Source organism: Meriones unguiculatus, chromosome X (assembly GCF_030254825.1).
Source record: "Meriones unguiculatus strain TT.TT164.6M chromosome X, Bangor_MerUng_6.1, whole genome shotgun sequence".
Lineage (NCBI taxonomy): Eukaryota > Metazoa > Chordata > Mammalia > Rodentia > Muridae > Meriones > Meriones unguiculatus.
In genome coordinates, this window is record NC_083369.1 from 14,256,920 (window position 1) to 14,276,039 (window position 19,120).

General features: G+C 41.8%; 1 protein-coding gene across 1 annotated transcript; it reads right to left on the bottom strand.

Moving 5' to 3' along the window:
• Window positions 1-1,253: 1,253 nt before the first annotated feature.
• Window positions 1,254-18,213, bottom strand: Pgk1 (phosphoglycerate kinase 1). The gene is made up of 11 exons (XM_060375195.1): window positions 17,998-18,213; window positions 12,701-12,751; window positions 10,675-10,830; window positions 10,411-10,555; window positions 8,338-8,441; window positions 6,977-7,096; window positions 5,415-5,529; window positions 4,867-5,046; window positions 2,296-2,473; window positions 1,969-2,067; window positions 1,254-1,664 (listed from the first exon to the last, which is right to left on the bottom strand). The coding sequence occupies exons 1-11, from the start codon at window positions 18,060-18,062 to the stop codon at window positions 1,624-1,626; spliced, it is 1,254 nt and encodes a 417-aa protein (XP_060231178.1). The 5' UTR covers window positions 18,063-18,213; the 3' UTR covers window positions 1,254-1,623.
• Between the last annotated feature and the right edge of the window lie 907 nt (window positions 18,214-19,120).

The window sequence follows — 19,120 nt, forward strand, 5'->3', positions numbered from 1 at the left end:
ATGGATTCCTTAGATTATATGGGACCTTTTGACTTTACGACTTAAAATCTGTGCCTCTTCAACATTTTATCGATTTAGTAATCCTATATTAAATCTAGTAGTATACCTTTGTACTATTCTAATTTACAAATAAATACACGAATAGTTTGTTACTAGCTATCTTTTTTGATTAGGTTATAAATTCCTTCAGGAAAATTCCTATTTTCTCTCCAGTGTATAGTGGTACTGAAATAACTGGCTATTTGCTAAGTTACTTTCTCTCTCTCTCTCTCTCTCTCTCTATATATATATATATATAATATATATATATATATATATACACACACACACACATATACATTATCATTTATTACAATTTATTCAATTTGCTTCCCAGCTGAGGCCCCCTCCCTTGTTGGGGCATAGAGGAAGGGAGCATGGGAATGGGAGGTTACTTTCTCTTTCTAGTTTCTCTACTCATCCTGTCTTAAAGGGAGATGGTTTAGCAGACTTCTAAACTTTTAAAACATATACTGTAATGTTCATAATTCTAGTGAATGTTGGACTGAATCAGTGGTGTAAGTAACTGAAATTGTTTTATGTTGTTGAGACAGGTCTCACTTTATAACTTTGGTTGGTGTGGAACACACTATGTGTTAAGATCAAAGGCATGTACCATGCCCAGCAAGAAAAAAAAGTGAATTACAAAGAAAATTAAAATGACAAATGGCACTTACAATTTAAATCTTTGGGTAAAACAGGATCTCATATAGGCCAGGCTGGCCTAACTCACTAGGTAGCCAAGGATGAACTTCTTTGCTACTCAGTGATGGGTTTACAAGCAAACACAATACCCAGATTCTTCACAATAGAGACTTCTGATCTAATTTACAGCAGTGGCAAAACTACTGAGCATGAAGAGGGGTATGTGGGACCGAGGCTACTGCTTTCCTTCTTCAAGCTATGAAACTGAGACACATTTGAAATGCTCGGTACTTTGAGAACCCTAAAATGGGAGTCGAGAGAAAAACAATGCTCATACTAGGAAAAAGAACGGGGCTTAATTTTGTTGGTGGGTAGTTTAAAAGCTTTTTATTTTAAATTATAGTTTAACTGTTGAACATCACAAAGCAACAGAGTAGGCCTTCAAGAAGGAACAGGCATTTACCTAATCCCTCCTCACCCACACTGCTGTAGCCAATCCTTCCACTCAAAAATGTAGATAATTTTCCGTTCTCACCCTTCCTAACAAAGTATGACAGGAAAAACTCCAGTTTTAGTGGACATCTTTATTGTTTAATTGTTCAACTTCTCCTACAGCTGGAATTTCAACATACTTCCATGCTGAGTCATGAACAGTGACAACACTAGCCAGAGGCTGCAAAGAGAACTAAGCTTTCACAGCTCACTTCCTTTTACAGGCAGAATATAAATAGATGCACTCTAGAATGCACAATGGTTTTAGTCACTAAGGAATTTAAATGGGATCTTGAAGAATGTAGACAAATCCTGATGCGGCAAAGATGAGCTGAGATGCTGTGCAACTGTTTAAGGGTTCCTGGTGCTGGCCAACTCCAAATGGAGATGCAGAAAACACTAAGTTGACTTAGGGGCTGTGCACAGACACCAAAAGGCAGGTAAATACTAAACATTGCTGAGAGCATCCACCCCAGGAAGGACTTTACCTGTTTTCAAGAGAGCACAGAGACAGCATTACTGTAAGATCCACTAAGCTACCTCTGCCCCTTTTTGTCCTACCAATACAAGCTCTTTATCAGGTTTTAGGGCAAGAGTTAAAAACTCCTGCATTCCAGGTCCCAGGTCAATTAAAATGTGTTTCTACCTACCCCTCCCACCAAGTAGATGCAGAAGCTTTATTTGTGATACCTAGCTAATGTGACTGGCCAAAGCTCTCCACTCTTCCCCACCTCTCAGAGTGCAGTCCTCACCCTGCCTTCAAATAAGCCACAACATGGAGAACAACCTCACCTTCCAGGAGCTCTAGACTGGCACCACCTCCAGTGCTCACATGGCTGACCTTATCCTCTGTGTTCCATTTGGCACAGCAAGTGGCAGTGTCTCCACCACCTTTTGAAATGAAAATCAGAGGGAAAAGTAAGTTTTTGGCACCAAAACTGTGCTTCCCAACCCAAAATATAGCAAATGACCCCCCCAATCCCATCTCAAGACGATGCCCTATGAACAACACCTTCATGAACTGTCAGCTCAAGATTTACCCAGAGCCAGAAACCCCCCCCTGCCTTCCCCTGACACAACTGTTAGGTGTTAGTGTGGGTTTCGTACAGGACCCCTTACCTATGATAGTGATGCAACCTCTAGAAGTGGCTTTTACCACTTCATCCATGAGGGACTTGGTTCCCTTGGCAAAAGCTTCCCATTCAAAGACCCCAACAGGTCCATTCCAAACAATCTGCTTAGCTCGAGCCACAGCCTCAGCATATTTCTTGCTGCTCTCAGGACCACAGTCCAAGCCCTAGAGAATAACACGGTCAAGAAAACTTAATAGGACCAAATACCACCTCCACCAAAACTATAATGTAAGGCTGAATATCCAAAGTTTCTACTAAGGCCAGGCAGTGGTAGTGGATGCCTGAAATCCCAGCATTCAAGAGGCAGAGGCAGAGGCAGGTGGATCTCTGTGAGTTCTAGCCAGCCTGGGATACAAGATGAGTCCAGGACAGCCAGGGCTACACAGAAAAACCCTGTCTTGAAAAGAAAGTTTCTACTAAAATCAAAATGTACAAAAACATTCAACTTTATTAAAGATCAAGCAAGAGAAAAATCTGATGTTACTTAAAAAAGGCATTTTTGATCTCTATGGCAGCCAAGATCTAGAGATCAGTGGTTCTCAACCCACAGTGATTCTGCCTATCCAAGGAGATATGCCAAACATTTCTGACTGTTACAACCTGGGATGTGTACAGATATCCTATAGCTTGTGGTATTTTACATGTCACAATGTAACAACAGCCTTGACACAGCTAGAACTGATTGAGATGTCAGTAGAGACTGAGAAATACAGGTGTTCAAACCTTCCATGTGTCAGACTCTCCAGGAACCCTTGCTTGGATCCCACTCCTAGCATTTTTTATTTACTAGGTCTGAAATAGGGCTCAAGAATTTGCTCCCCCCCCATTTTTACTTGATCTCACTATGCACTTTCACTAGCCTGGAATTTGCTATGTAGACCAAGCCAGCCTCAAATTCAGAGTGGTACCATGCCTGGCCTGTTTGATTTATTTTTATTTTCATGCATGTGTATATGACACACATATATGGGGGATCCCACAGTGGCCAGAAAGGTCAGTGGATCCCCTGAACTAGTTATAAGCGGTTGTGAGCCACCCAATGTAGTAGGTACTAGGAACCTAACTTTCCCCCTAACCATTAAGCTATCTCTCCAGACCCCAAATTTGCCTTTTAAAAACAACTTCGCAAAGTGATCCTTATGGAACCATACTTTGTAAAACAATGTAATAGCAAAATGTCTAACAAGAAAAAGATAAGCACTAGCAATCAACATGATATAATTTTAGCTATCAAACTAAGGTATAGTGACATAACAGGAAGCAGAGGCAGGGTGATACAGTCTAAGGTGATATGGTCCAAGGTTCACCTAGACTATATAACACAAAAGATAAAGACTAATGAAAATGAAAAAGAGAAGGCAAACTACGGTCAATTTTAAATCTCTCATATAAATATATTTTTCATATATTGCTTATAATTAAGTGCACTTTTGTTTTTTGGTATTTTTTGAAGACAGGATTCCTTTGTGTAAGTGCTCTGGTTGTCCTGGTCAGTGTTGGCCAAGAACTCAGATCTGCCTGCTGAGTGCTGGGATTGAAGGCATGTGCCACCACTGCCCAGCCACTTTCATTATCTTTTTTTTAATAAATTATGAGTTTTCTTTTTTAAGATTTATTTATTTATTATTTATACACTATTCTGTCTTTATGTGTGCCTGCAGGACAGACAAAGGCACCAGATCTGATTATAAATGGTTATGAGCTACCATGTGGTTGCTGGAAATTCAACTCAGGACCTTAGGAAGAATATTAGGTGCTCCTAACCTTTGAGCCATCTCTCCAGCCTCCACTTTCATTATCTTAATGTCTTCTGAGAATGTTTTTACTTATCATGATTGTTATTGTGGGGAGCACAACTTTTGGAAACCCATTCTCTTCCTTTCAGTTCAGGTACCAGAGATATATCTCAGGTCCATTAGGCTTTCACCGGCTGAGCCATCTGGTCCACCTTAAAGTTTACTTAAAATGGCTTGTAGCTATTAGCAGTGTAATCCAGCTCAAGCCATTAAAGTGCATAGTACTATCTCTAGCACAGGGTTTGCCCTATTATTGATGAAAAGAGCAATCTAATAGCACTGCTTTCCCCGATGGATTTGGCCTCAAGTGCCCACTACAACATCTGCAGTCCTCTTTGACAGACAGTTCCCATGGAGATTAATATAAAATGGTTGTGGGCTGGAGACATGGGCTCAGAGGGTAAGAGCACTGGCTGTTCTTCCGACGGTCCTGAGTTTAATTCCCAGCAACCACATGGTGGCTCATAACAAACCACATGGTGGCTCATAACCATCTATAATGAAATCTGGTGCCCTCTTCTGGCATCCAGGTGTAGATGCAGATAGAGCACTCATATACATAAAATAAATAAGTCTTTAAATATATCTATATAAATATATATATATGTTTGTGGGACAGAAGGGATGCAGCTCAATGGTAAAACACTTAACATCTGTGAGGCACTAAACTAGATCTCCAATGCCACAAAATAAAAATGTCAGATAAATGAAGGAATATAAAAAATTTGTTCTTTACACAACCAAACAACCAATTGACTCACCATCCAGCCAGCAGGTATACCAGAGGCAATAGTAGCTTGGCCAGTCTTGGCATTCTCATCAAATTTGTCAGCAGTGACAAAGTCAACAGGCAAAGTAATCTTCACACCATTTTTCTCAGCTTTGGACATGAGATCTTTGACAATCTTGGCTCCTTCTTCATCATACAGAGATGTGCCAATCTACGCAAGAGATGAAAATCAGCCCCTAAACTAAGAACATGACTAACAAAACAGACAGGAGTAGTGGTCCTCAACCTTCCTACTGCTAGGAACCTTTAATATTATTTTCTTTGCTACTCCATAGCTAAATTTGCTAGATATGAAATATAATGTAAAATCTGATGTTCAGGATATCTGATATATGACCCCTGTGAAAGTCTTGACACCTAAGGGGTATCAACCCACAGGCTGAGAACAAAAGATAAGCAACTCCACAGGTGGGATGAAAATGTTCTTAGGATTCACATTAAGTTTATATATACATTACATTAACATAAACTGCTATCATTAATAAGCCATTTCACAGCCACTTGCCATTGGCTCCCTACCTCCATATTGTTGAGCACCTTAAGGAAGGTAAAAGCCATCCCACCACCAATGATCATCTCATTGACTTTGTCCAGCATATTATTGATCAGCTGAATCTTGTCTGCAACTTTAGCTCTAGAAGAGAAAGCAAAAATCATCATAAGCACAAACAATTGACTTTGTGCAAGTCTAGTGCTAATATTCAGGGCCACAATAGGAGAAAAGGAAATGCCTAAAACATCAAAGGGACTGCTGAACTTTGCAGTTTTTCCAACACTTCGTGCTTTGAAGAAATCTTTTCATGGTAGGGCTAGAGAAAGGATACTCTAAGGCTGAGGGCATAGCCATGTATGAAAGCACTTGTCTTCTGTGTGTAAAGCCCTAGATATGATCCTCAGCACCACAAAAGCAGAAAAACAAAACCTCCCCATCTAAGCAACCATGGCCCTATCCAAAATTCACAAGGCCCAGATGGCCAGATTAGTAACTGAGGGTCTGAATGAAAATGTTCCCCACAGACTCATTTTTGCATGCTTAGTCTAGAAAGAATGAGGAAACATGGCCTTATTGGAGGAGGGATGTTATTGGGAGTGGGATTTATTGAGAGTCAGGCCCAATGTCTGCCTCTGTCTCTCTCTGCCTAAACAAAACAACAAAAAAGGGTTCATGGTATCCCCAGCTTCAAGCGTTCAGAGATCTTGCAATATAAAATCAGATCAAGTCAAAAGAAGACTGCTGTATTTCAGGCTTATTCTAAGACCTCAGTACAACCAACAGGGGACATTCACTCCCATATTCCAGATCTTCAAGAAAGCTAAAGCCGCACAGATCAAATGTTAATTTGAAGCCAAAGTCTGATGCTTTGAACTCAGGAAACAAAAAGGTTCAATGTTTCCAGGAAACCTACCGTTTTTCAAGACAAAACAAAACCTTACACTCATCAGGGTTATTTTTAAGTCCCGACAAACGAGGCTCATGAAACTTAGACAGCACCTATGCTACGTGAAATTGACCCCCAGTTTGAGTCATTTTCATCAGGAAATGCTGAGTGTACTTAGTCTTCAGGGTTGGGAGAACAGCCCATAAAAGGGTCATGGTCCTCTAAGCAGAAAGATGCTTCTACCTAAACAGCCATGCCAACTGAAAGGCGGATTTCACATCCAGTCAAGCTCCAAGCAATAGATCCACTCAACCTTTACTTCTAAAAGTTTTTTTTTTTTTAAGCTAAACTACTAGATTACCACTATCCACACACTACCTATCACTAAAATAGGCAAGTTATCTCTCCCTGGTTCCCTCTACCAGATGAGCAGCCCTGCAACCCTGCCTAAAGACTACAATTTTAATCAGAAGTCCTTTTTCCCAGACTACCCGCCTTAGAGTCCTCCCTTTGTCCTCAGATGGCTATTAGCCCTGGACTGTTACAGGATTTCCCTAAACCCCACCCTCCAATCTGTTAATAGTCCCTAATTCTCCTCAGCTACCCAATGTGATTGCGCTGTCTGACCATAAAGCACCCCAGTTATGGCCACTACCAGGCTAACACTATTTAAAGTATATGATACAAATGTGTTCTTCATACCCTCCCAAGATAGCCAGGAAGGGTCGCTCTGGATTCTCCAAAGCCTTGGCAAAGTAGTTCAGCTCCTTCTTCATCAAGAACCCGCCAGCCTTCTGTGGCAGATTCACACCCACCATGGAGCTAGGAAGAAAAAAACAAAAGTATTCAAAAATCTCATCACATTCTACCATTTTTACCCTACAGGCCAGCTCCTTACCACTAAAATGCTTTCATCACTTCTAAGAAACCAGTTTCAACACTAAACTGCAATAACATCTTGTTATCTAAGATCATAAAGTTATCTTTTTCTGACTAATAGTTTATGATCAAGGGGTTTATTAAAAAAAGCAATGAACTGAAGTAGAATTTAAGAAACCCAAGTAAGGGTTGTAAAGATGGCTCAGCAGTTAAGTTCACTTGCTGCTCTTGCAGGACCTGGGTTTAGTTCCCAGTACCCACAGGACGGCTCAAAACCCTCTGTAACTCCAGCCCCAGGGGATCATATTACTCCAGCCCCAGGGGATCATATTCCCTCTTCTGGCCTCTGAGGGCACTGCATGTACAGGGTGCAGAGAATAGTGCAGGAAAATCCAAGGTTTAATAGTTTAACAACAGGCCAAAGGTTATATTAAATCACAGAATATAATTAGCCAGTTGATGAAAACATAGATGTTTTGATGTTTAAAAGGGGGGGAGGGAAATCTATACAAGGTATCCAAAGTTAAAGAAACCTATTCCTGAAGCTCCACAATAAAAGCTTTTTCATTCAACAGCTATCTGTATTTCCACATAGAATGAGGATATTTAACAAGGACCATATATAGCTCCAAGTAGAGCTAGAAATTAAAAGGATGCATCTCTTGGTTTCTATTGCCAACTTGAGACAACCTAGAATTCCCTGGTAGAAGGAACCTCTTGCTCAAATTGTTTGTGGCATTACCTTGATTGCTAACAGATATAGGAGAGCCCAGCCCACAATGGGTGGTACCATCCCTAGGCTGGTTGGTGGTCCTGGACTATAAAGAAAATTGGCTGGCACTGGTGGCATGATAGCCCATGCTTTTAATTCCAATAATCTGGGGGCAGGTAGATATGTGAGTTCAAGGACACTCTTGTCTACAGGATGAGTTTCAAGCTAACCAGGACTTTGCCTCAAACAAAAAGGTAGTCAAACATAAACCAGTGAATGAGCCAGTAAGTAGAGCTTTAGTTCCTCTCAACTTCTCTCAGTGACGGACTGTGAACAAGAAGCATGCCAATCAAACCCTTGCTTCCCATATTTTGCTTGATTTTGAGAAGCAGATGGCAAAAAAAGCCCAGAATTTGAACCCAAGCACCAAGAATCACTGTGCTCTGCCTAGTACTGACAAGGCTCTCAGTACCTGTGGGCTCGGTGTGCAGTCCCAAAAGCATCGTTGACATAGACATCTCCTAGTTTGGACAGTGAGGCTCTAAAAGCATCAATTTTGGCTGGCTCGGCTTTAATCTGCAGGAAAAAAAAATGTGGAAAGTAAACTTAGAATCCTCTTAAACATCTTGAGACCAACAGGTTTTATTTTTCTCCCAAATATTCCAGGACCTTTGGTCATTTCTTGTCGCCTTTGCCTCCCCCTGAAAATTGTACCCATGTATGTGCACCCACATACACACATGCACACACATAAATATCTAAGAATTTCAAAACTAAAGTTTGAGGGAGAATAGGATAAGTTGAAAGCTTTTCATGGAAAAGATGCTATAGAAATTAACAATCAAGACATGTCTCATTTTTGACCTGTTAATTCTAAAAATAACAATGTAGGTGGACTGAACAACATTTAAGTACTGAGGTGGACAGGTGGCCCAGTGCTTAAGAGCAATTGCTGCTCTTCCAGAACTCATCCTGGCGCTCACAACTACCTATAGCTCCAGTGTCAGGGAATCCAAAATGCCCCCCTATGTACCTGTACAGCCATGTACTCACACATGTGTGTGTACACACGCGCGCGCGCGCACACACACAGGAACGCACGCACGCATGCACACACCCACAAAATAAAATAAACTATTTAACTTAAATTTTGTCTTCATCTTGTTTGTGTCCAATTTAGGGTTAGTTTAAAACTTGATTCCTACAATTTTAGGCACTCTAAACCATTGGTTCTGAATAGCAAGTGAATTGGCAAAAGAGCTAAGAAAGTCAGAGACTAGTATATAGTAAGTTCATTGATTCCTGACTGAATCATCCTACATCAACTCCAGTTACTCCTGACATTTCTAAGCACTAGAGTGTGTTCATCTTGAGTTTCAGTTTTAAAGGGCACCAAATTTTAGGCCAGCACTTGGCTAGTTGTACTGTAGCAAGACCACACCAAAGCAGGATAGGGCCAAGCTCAGGACCTTCAGTGCTAAGAAAAGAAACTGCTTGAAAGCAAGCATTACAGGTGACCTTAAGAAATGTCAGAGGTCAAAGGGGGACTGATACCCCTGATACCCTCAGAGCATCATGTTCTCACATCGTTAAAGTCACAAAAAGGAGAAAAATACTAGAAAGAGCCTTTAGCGTCCCTTCTAACCAAGGGTAAATCCAAAAGCATGCTCAAAAACTCAGTTCTAATAGTTTTCATACTTGAATTCTGTTGTCCGATCTAGTAACCAGTCTTGTAGATTGTCTACAACAGCCTTTCTATGACAACAGACTGTACACAATTGCAACTGACTACATGACCTTAGGTCTACAACATTTACTATCTGGCTCTTTGTGCAAAGACTGAACCCAGCCAACAGTACCACCAAATTCAGCGAAATGACTACCTTTCTGAAACCCTAGCTTTTCTGACATGTTTCTTTAGCAAATGAGGACAACTGTAGGCTAAAATGAAAATAGTGTATTTCCTAAGAAAGAGCCTTGAGTCAGGTGTGGAAGGACAAGCCTGTAATCCCAGCACTTGAAAGGTGGAAGAGTTCAAGGTCATCCTAAGCTACATCAAGTTCAAGACCAGCCTGAGTTACACAGCACAGGAGTAACCCTGAGACCTTGTCTCAAACCATTCCTATACCACCCAAGCAAGAAATGCCTTAAGTAATCTCACTATGACCATTACATTCACTGAATATTCTTATTATCCAATAGAATTCAAAGGTATTTCAAAACATGAACAGAAAGAGAGCTTCTGCAGTGCTGGTCACATTCCATTCCTTGATTATGAAGTATGTCTGTACTCTGCAATAATTCAGAATACATCATGCTGTGCGTTTATACAAGTGTTTCTGCAGTGCTAAAGATTGTGCCCAGGAAACTGTACACTACCACTGAGCTATATATCCACGGCCCGCATTTGTACATTTTTACATGTATGTTACACTTCAATTTAAAAGTTGGGGAAACTAAAGATGAGCTTCTTCTATTCTTTCATTGTGACCGCTTACAAATTCAGGCCCTAAGGCCCAAAAAAAATCAAAATGATAGGCCCCACCTTGTTCCCAGAAGCATCCTTTCCCTTCCCTTCTTCCTCTACATGAAAGCGAAGGTTCTCTAGCAGGATGACAGTCCCAGCTGTTGGGTTGGCGCAGGCATTCTCTACTTCTGGGCCCACACAATCCTTCAGGAACAGAACATCCCTGGGGGAAGGGCAACAAAAAAATTAAGAGACTAGAGTAGGCTGAAAGTTGAGAATCTATGACAGCATGGTGACTCCCTCACCTCCCAGAGCTCAACAGCACTACAGCTCTGTACTTACTTGCCCAGCAGAGATTTAAGTTCTGCAGCCACTGGCTCTAATGAGTACTTGTCGGGCATAGGAACACCATCAGGCCGGCCTAGGTGGCTCATAAGAACAACCGACTTAGCTCCATTGTCCAAGCAGAATTTGATGCTTGGAACAGCAGCCTTGATCCTAATACCAAGAGAAGACAGAAGAATGTTATTCTGAGGGATTAGTGGGAACTATTTTAACTTATGACTTCATAAAATAAAGCCCTGTTTCTTCTCTAAGCTTCAAGTCCGACAATAGCAGAATTCAGATTTGAGTTCAGGAGAAGACAAGCATGATACAAACCTGGCACCTGGAACTACTTAATCTCATCATGGATCTGCTCCTCATGCAAAAAAGAACTTAAGCAAGTTTGAGGCTGCTGTCTATAGCAGGACCTGCCTGGGTTAGCCCTTGGTATTTAGGAGCTGGGGGATGTATCTGAGTTGGTAAAGTGCTTCCCTGGCATGCACAAAGCCCTGGGACAATCATCAGATTTCACCTCTGCCCAAGAGAAAGAAAATGAAGTATCATTCAGTCACGAAACAATCTACATATACATAAAATAAATCTTTAATTAGACAAACAAAAACACCTCTTGAGGCTGGAGAGATAGCTCAGCAGGTAAGAGCACTGGCTGCTCTTCCAGAGATCCTCAGTTCAATACCCAGCAACCACATGGTGGCTCCCAACCATCTATAACGTGATCTGATGACCTCATAAAATAAATGAACTTTTTTAAAATAAAGGGCCAGGCTTCATGGAAAGCTGAGACAGGAGGATCTAAAGCTCAAGCCCAGCATAAGCTGAGACCCTGTCTCAGAAAAAAGAATGTCTTGAAATAAAGTCCTTCTTATATAATTTTCTCAGAAGCCACACAGTACTATTACTTAAAAACTCTGTGTCTGCAGGGACACTGGAGAGATTGCTCAGTGGTCAGGAAGGCTTGCAGCTGCTCTAAAGGACCTATGTTCAGTTTCCAATAGCCATGTCAGCTGTCTTACAAACAACCACCTGCAACTGCACCTCCAGTGTTATCCAATACCCACTAAAGGCAACCACTACACACACACACAGTTAAAAAATAAATCTTTACGAAGAAATCCTTCTTCTAAAGCTAATACCTAAGACATCAGGTGAGCTAAACTGCCTGAAGTTTTTTTTTAAGAGGCAAAAGTAAACTAATCCCCACACCCAAAAAAACCCCACACTATCTGGGATATTTAGGAATCTGATTGAGCTACATGTAAGCTTAAAAATACTGATATTGTAAATTGTTCTCTTGCATAGTTTGTGTTTTAAGAAGTCAATTAACCTTTTTTCTTAAAAAAAAAAAAGGAGTATCTCCAAATTCCTTCAAAAAATTTTTTTAAACAAGGACTCTCAGGATGTTTTTGCTGTTGTTAATGGAGTTTTAGAGAGGTCTGGAACTTTCTGTTTAGAATATTTTTATTCTGTTTTAAAATATTTTTATTAATAATTATTCAAGAATTTCATACAATGTATGTTGATCATATTCACCCCTTCACTTGTTTTAGCTCCCTCAGTGAGACAAGTTTTTGAATAGCCTAGGATGGCCTCAAACTGGCTTTGTAGCTCAGGTGACTTTTAGCTTAAAAATTAGGCCCTCCTAAGTCCAATCTCCCAAGCACTGTGATCCCAAGGATCACAAGCACACACAATATCAAGCCAATTTTTTTTTTAAGTTTTTTGAGATAAGGTCTCTCTAAAGACCTGGTTGTCCCAGAACTAATTGTGCTGACCAGGTTGTCTTCAATCTCAGAGATCTGTCTGCCTCTGCCTCCCAGCTGCTGGGATTAAGGCATATATCACCACACTTGGCTTAGGATGATTTTTTAATACAATAATTTTTAAAATCCCACACTGCAAAACAGGTTAGTAAAGACAAAAATCCCTTGATTTTCAGTTGCTGTATGTCCACACTATAAACAGAAATTTGCATCCCATACACTCACACATCTTAAACCCAAGCTAGGTTTAGTCAGGATCTTACCTTTGGTTATTTGTTATCTGGTTATTCTTCATAGGAACATTGAAGTCCACCCTAGAAAAGAAAAAGGTTGCAGTTTCAGAGATATAATCAACAATTTAAAAGGCCAAATCTCACCTTTAAAATAAGAGGCATTAAAAGACGGTTGGCAAGATGGCTCAGGCGGTACAGGCACTTGTTAGCAAGCCTGGCACCGAGTTTTCTTCCTTAAAAAATCTCCAGTTGCTTTGGCATGTGCATGTACACATATACGCACATAAATGTCATTTTAAAAATATTAACCAGACAGTATTCAGTCACTGTCAAGAGTGCCTGGGATAGGATGGCAGACAAGGACTTCGTGGTATGGGTTCATGTTCTACTTGTTTATACACAATGTACTCATTTCAGAGTAATTTTTGTATATATGACTTGTATCTTCTTAGATATGTAGCTCATAGATTTTTAAAAATTTTCAAACCACAAGAACTAGTCCAGAAGACCTGGGAAGCTAAAGTCAACCATACCTCATACGTCCCCAGCCCTGTTTTATCACTAGGAACCAATTCTGAACTTGTTTCTGTATGGTAGCTGATTTTATTTTATTTTATTTTATTTTATTTTATTTTATTTTATTTTATTTTATTGAGGCAGACTATGTAGTGTAGCTGTTTCCATCTCCTGAAGTGTCTATCAAATATATCCCAAGACCATTTTCAATCAGTTATTCTGAAATCTGTGAAGTTATAGTATCTAGCTCACAGTTGAGAAATAAGCTAGTAAATGCTATAAGGCTTGGAAGTGGCACAGTATCACACGAGTGTTAGCTATTATATGCTCATGAGTCCCCAAACTGTTATTTCAAAGAGCAACCATATTAAACTCATTACTAAAAATACCTAACACCACTCACTAAGTAAGGACTGTTACTGTCCTTGACTGTGAGACTCCATCTTTCCCTGTCTGTTTCCTGGTCTTTTCTGTCTGCAGCAATGACCACAAATCCTGCAGATCCAAGACTTCCTCTTTAACTTGAACACTAATCTACCTTGATCAGGAGCTTGAGGAACAGTCCTCGATTCATTTAAGAAAGCCTTTAAAATTAAGAGGCACTATGCCTCTGAACAAAGAAATATACTCTAATTGGTTTCAGGCACTTAAGGCATCTTCTTTAAATAACCTGAGCAGGTCCTTGCCAGCCTTAAAAGTGCAGACCAAAGCAGATCAAGTATCCCACAACCATGACTGACTTCCCCTCTTGCAGCCTGCCAGGAAAGCTAATAGACAAAAAGGGTTAACTGCACAGGATGAGCAGTGCAGCTCCGTGCACCCAGAACCTTACAGGAAGGAATGCCTTTGGGCTGAAGTGATGAAAGCTTACTGGTGAAAACTGGATTAGTTTTCTCGCTGCCATCTTGATTACCTTCACAACTCTGCTTTTAGCTTCTCTTCTGAGGACTCCAAAGCAGGACCAGCATTGCCTACACATTTCACTTGTACATACACACACACACACACACACACACACACACACACACACACACTCACTCACACATATACACAATGCACCCTTTTCTACTTCCCAGGAATACTCAAGCTTTTTCAAGAACAAACTCAAGTATCACTACATATACCATATGCCAACGACTACGCCCCAAGAAGCCAGGTTCAGCTACCCTGCCCTGATAAGCCAGTTAGAAACAGGCGAGTTAGTAGGAGGAATCAGAAAAAGGACAGTGATTCAAAGTCATCATAAGAGACAAAGCAATCCAGTGACCTTCCAAATCCATCTTCAGGAACCTGAAGTTCAAATACAGAGCCAGGCAGGGATACACACACCTGGGCAACTAATACATCTCCCCACATGTAAGCAATCTAAAGATCAAGGTATGGTCCCACCCACCACTGATCCATCTTTTTCTTAAGTTTTAACTGCCAGAAAATAGCCCAAGCTTTTCTTCTCCCAGCAGGAGATTCCTGGGGGAAATCCCAATTTCTTAGAGCCCACTGTTTGTCTGGTAGCTAAACCATCTCCTCTATACTCATTTCTGCTGACTGGTTACACTACCACCAAATACTGATGAGGATGCAGAAAAACTCATCACTCATGCACTCCTAACAGGAATGCGAAATGGTGCAGAACCTTTCGGGAGCTTTCCTGGGTTAAAGATAGGATGCTCAGTGGCAATCCCAGTCCTAGTGTTTTAACAAAGAAAGTACAGCATGTGACTAAACCAAGACTTGCACCAAAAGAAAAAATAAATCATAGCAGCTTCAACTGTAAAACCCCAAACTGGCAAAACCTTGCCAGCCTCCAATGGATGAATGATTCAACTATGACAAACCCATACCGTGAAAAAGTACCCAGCAATGCAAAAGAACATGCTGTTGGTACATGAACCTATTTAGATAATTATTGGATGAATACTGAGTAAACAGTGCAAGTTAGATACTGTGTGTAAATGTGGATACAACATTTTTGAAATGACAAAGTTTTAAAAGTAGAACACAGGTCAGTAATCATCAGTCACTGGGGGAAAAATGAGTTTCTGTGCAGCCTTTGCAATCTTCTACAAATTTGTAATTATTGCAAAGTAAAACTCTTTTTAAAAGCTAAATGTTGGTGGCAACAGCACACACCATTAATCACAGCACTAAAGAGTCAGAGGCAGGTGGATATCTGTGAGTTTGAGGCCAGCCTGGTCCACACAGTGAAACCCTGCCTCAAAAAAACAAAAAACTCTTAAAATATTAAATTAGAATTTCAAGTCTTACTTGAAATCTAAGGATTCTAAGCCCAGTTCTACTAAGAAATCTCAAGGGAACCATGCCCACTGTTGCCTCATGGTCTGATTGCTAAATTACGTTAGTGTGGTGGTCTCTGCTGTTTTTTTTTTCTTTCCCCTACCAGGACTGCTGCTTTGCAACTCACAAGAGAAAACCAATGAGGTGGGGGGGGGAGTACAAGAAAAAGAGAAGTACAGCAAAGGATGACTAGTAACCTATGAGTGAAAAGGAAATGACATGACAAAAATCAGCAGGAAATTTACTCAAATGGCCTGGTAATAATCAACTATGGTTGGAGGGAAGGGAGGGAAAAAACCTGAGGTAGAATCCGTTGGGGTTTCTGGCTATTTTAAGTATCTCCAAAAGGAGCTAGGGTGTGACTTAGTGGTAGAGCGATCAAGTACAAAATGGCTACTGTTTGATACCCCCAACAAATCAACTTCTCTTGCCAATTCAAACCAAAGAACTAGACAATCAGAAGAGTGCCCTTCTATACAGGGGAGAGGAGGCAAGTGAAACAGCCACTGCTCCAGGAGTCCCATTCCTGAGGCACTGCCAACAACTACCACAAAAAGCACAGGAACAAAAAGGTATTGAGCTCACCCACGCACGGCTGTCTGGACTCCTCTAAAAAGCAAACCTACAATGCAATTCCCTATTCAAGATACATTAATTATCAGGAAACAAAGCAGTGGCCTAAAAAAGAAAAACAAGTCCAATGCATCGATATTGCAGAAGGAAAGGAGGTTGCAACCTCCAAAGTCTATTTCACCCTATCCCTGGGTCATCATGTCGAAGTGTTCTGAGAATCTGATTGGTAGCTAAAGAGACCCAGATTCCATTCCTAGCTCTGCCACAAAATTCCTAGTTCAATAGCCTTGAACATGGCATTTTCCACCAGCAAAACTGGACTTGCCAATCATCACAAGGCTCAAGGTTACCTGTGGTAAGTGAAATTTGATTTGGTGCAAAGGAGAAAATCTGTTTCCTCCAGTCTCATCCCCAGATTTCATTTATTTTAAGACAGTTTCCCTGTGGAAGAGAGCATAAAACCCCAAACTGCCATTACAGGAAGATGACCAGGACAATGCCCCTCTTTCAGCAGCTGAAGAGGCCAGCCTCAAGCCAGTGGAGGTAGAATTAAATAATTTAAACCTTTAAGCTAGTTTTAAGCCAACATCTACCTGTCTTGATTTCCACAAGGCCAATCTTCTATCCTCAGAGCAGTATCAAGGGCTAGCTAGAACCTGCCCTTTATTAATATGGTAGCTCAGATCTCTACTCTATCCTGATCACTAAGGCCTATCACATAACATATATTAAGTGTTTTGCATGAACATAATACACTGGGTTCTGGCTATCGGCACAGTAACAAGGCCACCTACCAAGTAATATTGGCTAGGAAGAAATATGTGGCTCTACAGTTCTCAAACGCCGAAGTGCAGAGGCTCCCTTACATACATGTTAGTATCTGAAAGATGCCCTCACTTGAATTGGCCCAAATTGTGAAAGGGACCAGAATTACATCGTTCACATACTGCCAGTCAACCGCTTGCCAAAAAAAAAAAAAACAGAAAAGGTCAAGCCAGCACAGAGTAGTCACTGCATTTATCTATGGCTCTTCAAAATTACCATCCTTGAGTCCTATAGTTACATGGTCCATCATTTCTGAATCTAATCATCCTTCACTCCTGGCACACACTATACATTGTGAAAAGTAGAAATGTATAAGTCTTCATACACGCTAGTAATTCTATCAGGTAAGGGAGAAGCCAACTTAGTAAATGACCAGGGATCCACGTGTGCCGCATAAGACTGCCATGTGCGTGGGGGCCTTCCTCACTTGTAACATCCTGCTTCTCTAGCCACCTCTGAGGGTGAGGTTACAGGCCTCCAAATACAGGGTGGCCACACCCTGCGTGTGTCACAATCCTGATGCAAACCCAAGGCCAGGAGTCCAACAGCAAGGTAGGGCAGCTAGCTGAGGCCTGTTACATAAGATGTACAGACCATCCAGTAGCTTCACCCTCCCACCCACAGGTTTTTGGGAAAAGGGACCTCCACTCCTGAGCATTTTGAGCAACATCCTCTAGGAAATAAATTCTTCTGTACCTGGAACAATGAAATGATTTCGTTAGGTATGGTCCAAGGACTGTGGAGGAGAGGAAATTAAATGACCTTTCAAGGTCCCTCAACTGGGGCCTAGAGATTTGCAGGATAAGCATTAGGTCCCATCTCGCAACAAGAGCCAAACATGTACCCTGGAAATGAGAGAAGGATCGAATCCTAAAAATCTGAGCCCTTTCTTGGGGAACACTATTGGTCGCTTTTTATATTGGAAGAAAAGCAGTTAAGAAGCATCAAACCCTGGTACAGTCTCCGTCCCAAGGGGGTGAGGGGAACAGCCCAGACCTGCAAACCCAGGATCCCCGAGACCCAGCTGAAAAGCAAGCTCAACTTAGGGTGCAGAAAAGAGTGATTGCCAAGCCCAGAGAGGCTGTGGAGAGCCCTTGAGGGCAGCAGTACAGGATTACCTCATCACGACCCGCTTCCCCTTCACCTCCAGCTTGTCCAAAGTCAGCTTGTTAGAGAGGGACATTTTGGCAGCACGGTGGGGTCAAGACGCCCGGAACCAAGAAAAAGGAGACGACTGCGAAGGACGTGCGCTTTTGAAGCGTGCGGAACGCAAGACCGCGGGAGAACCGGAGGGTGCCCGCCCTGCCCCTAGCTCCGCCCTTGGACCCGCCCCTTCCCGGCAGCGGCTCCCTGGGAGCAAAGCAGCAAAGATGCTATTGGCCGCCGACTAGGAGGCGGAACCCCCTTCCATTGCTCCGAAGCGCTGTCCATCTGCAAGGGACTAGTGGGACGTGCGACTTCTATTTGTCACGTCCTGCACGGCGAGAGCAGCGGGGGGGGGGGGGGGGGGGGGTAGGGGGGAAGGGTAGCTTTCCTGACCAGGCGAGTAGAAAGTGGCGCGGAGGGGCCCGGAAGAAGGGGGAAGAGGGAGCGGGTTAGTGCCTCGGGGTAGACCCGGAATGTGTGCAACTTTAGAGGCCACTTGTGCAGCCAAAGTGCCCAGCGCGTCTGCTTAGCAGCGCATGCTCCGGACTGCCTTGGGAGCGGCGCCGCTCCCACCCGGTGGAATTCCCAGGGGCCTTTTGAAGATCTTTGCGAATGCCATCTCCTTTTGGAATCCTCTGCATTCATAGCCCCCTAATGAAAGTCTACATAAGGCTTCACTTAGTAATAGAAACCTCTCAGAAGTCAAAAATGGACCAGGTCCTTCTCCACCTTTTATAATAAGAAATACACTATCATTGCTGTGGTTACATTATTCAATTCATTGTAATGGTGGATACTTGTAGCATGTGTCATGTTAACTAACAATCCTCATAAAATTCCTAAGTACGTTCTGTTATTAAAGATGAAGTAACTTATGGACAAAGATTCAGTGTCTTACCAAGACTGCAGAGCTTTTAAGTGATCATTTCAGTCCTGGGCCACTGGGGTTTAGACTCCTTTGTGAGTGTAGCTTAATGGCAAAATGCATGTGAGAGGCCCTGTATCCAATCTCCAGCACTGGAAAAAACGTTAAATCTCTACTGATAGTAATTTGGGCTAAGGATGCTGCTCAGTAGTAAAGCACTTACCTTCAGT

Excerpts from the sequence above, each read along its gene's own strand:
- Pgk1 (XM_060375195.1), bottom strand. The coding sequence starts at position 18,062 with ATGTCCCTCTCTAACAAGCTGACTTTGGACAAGCTGGAGGTGAAGGGG. Across the intron at positions 7,097-8,337 it reads ACTGCACACCGAGCCCACAG|CTCCATGGTGGGTGTGAATC; the intron begins GTACTGAGAGCC and ends TTTTCTTCCTAG. Across the intron at positions 1,665-1,968 it reads CAGTCTAGAGCTCCTGGAAG|GTAAAGTCCTTCCTGGGGTG; the intron begins GTGAGGTTGTTC and ends TCTTGAAAACAG.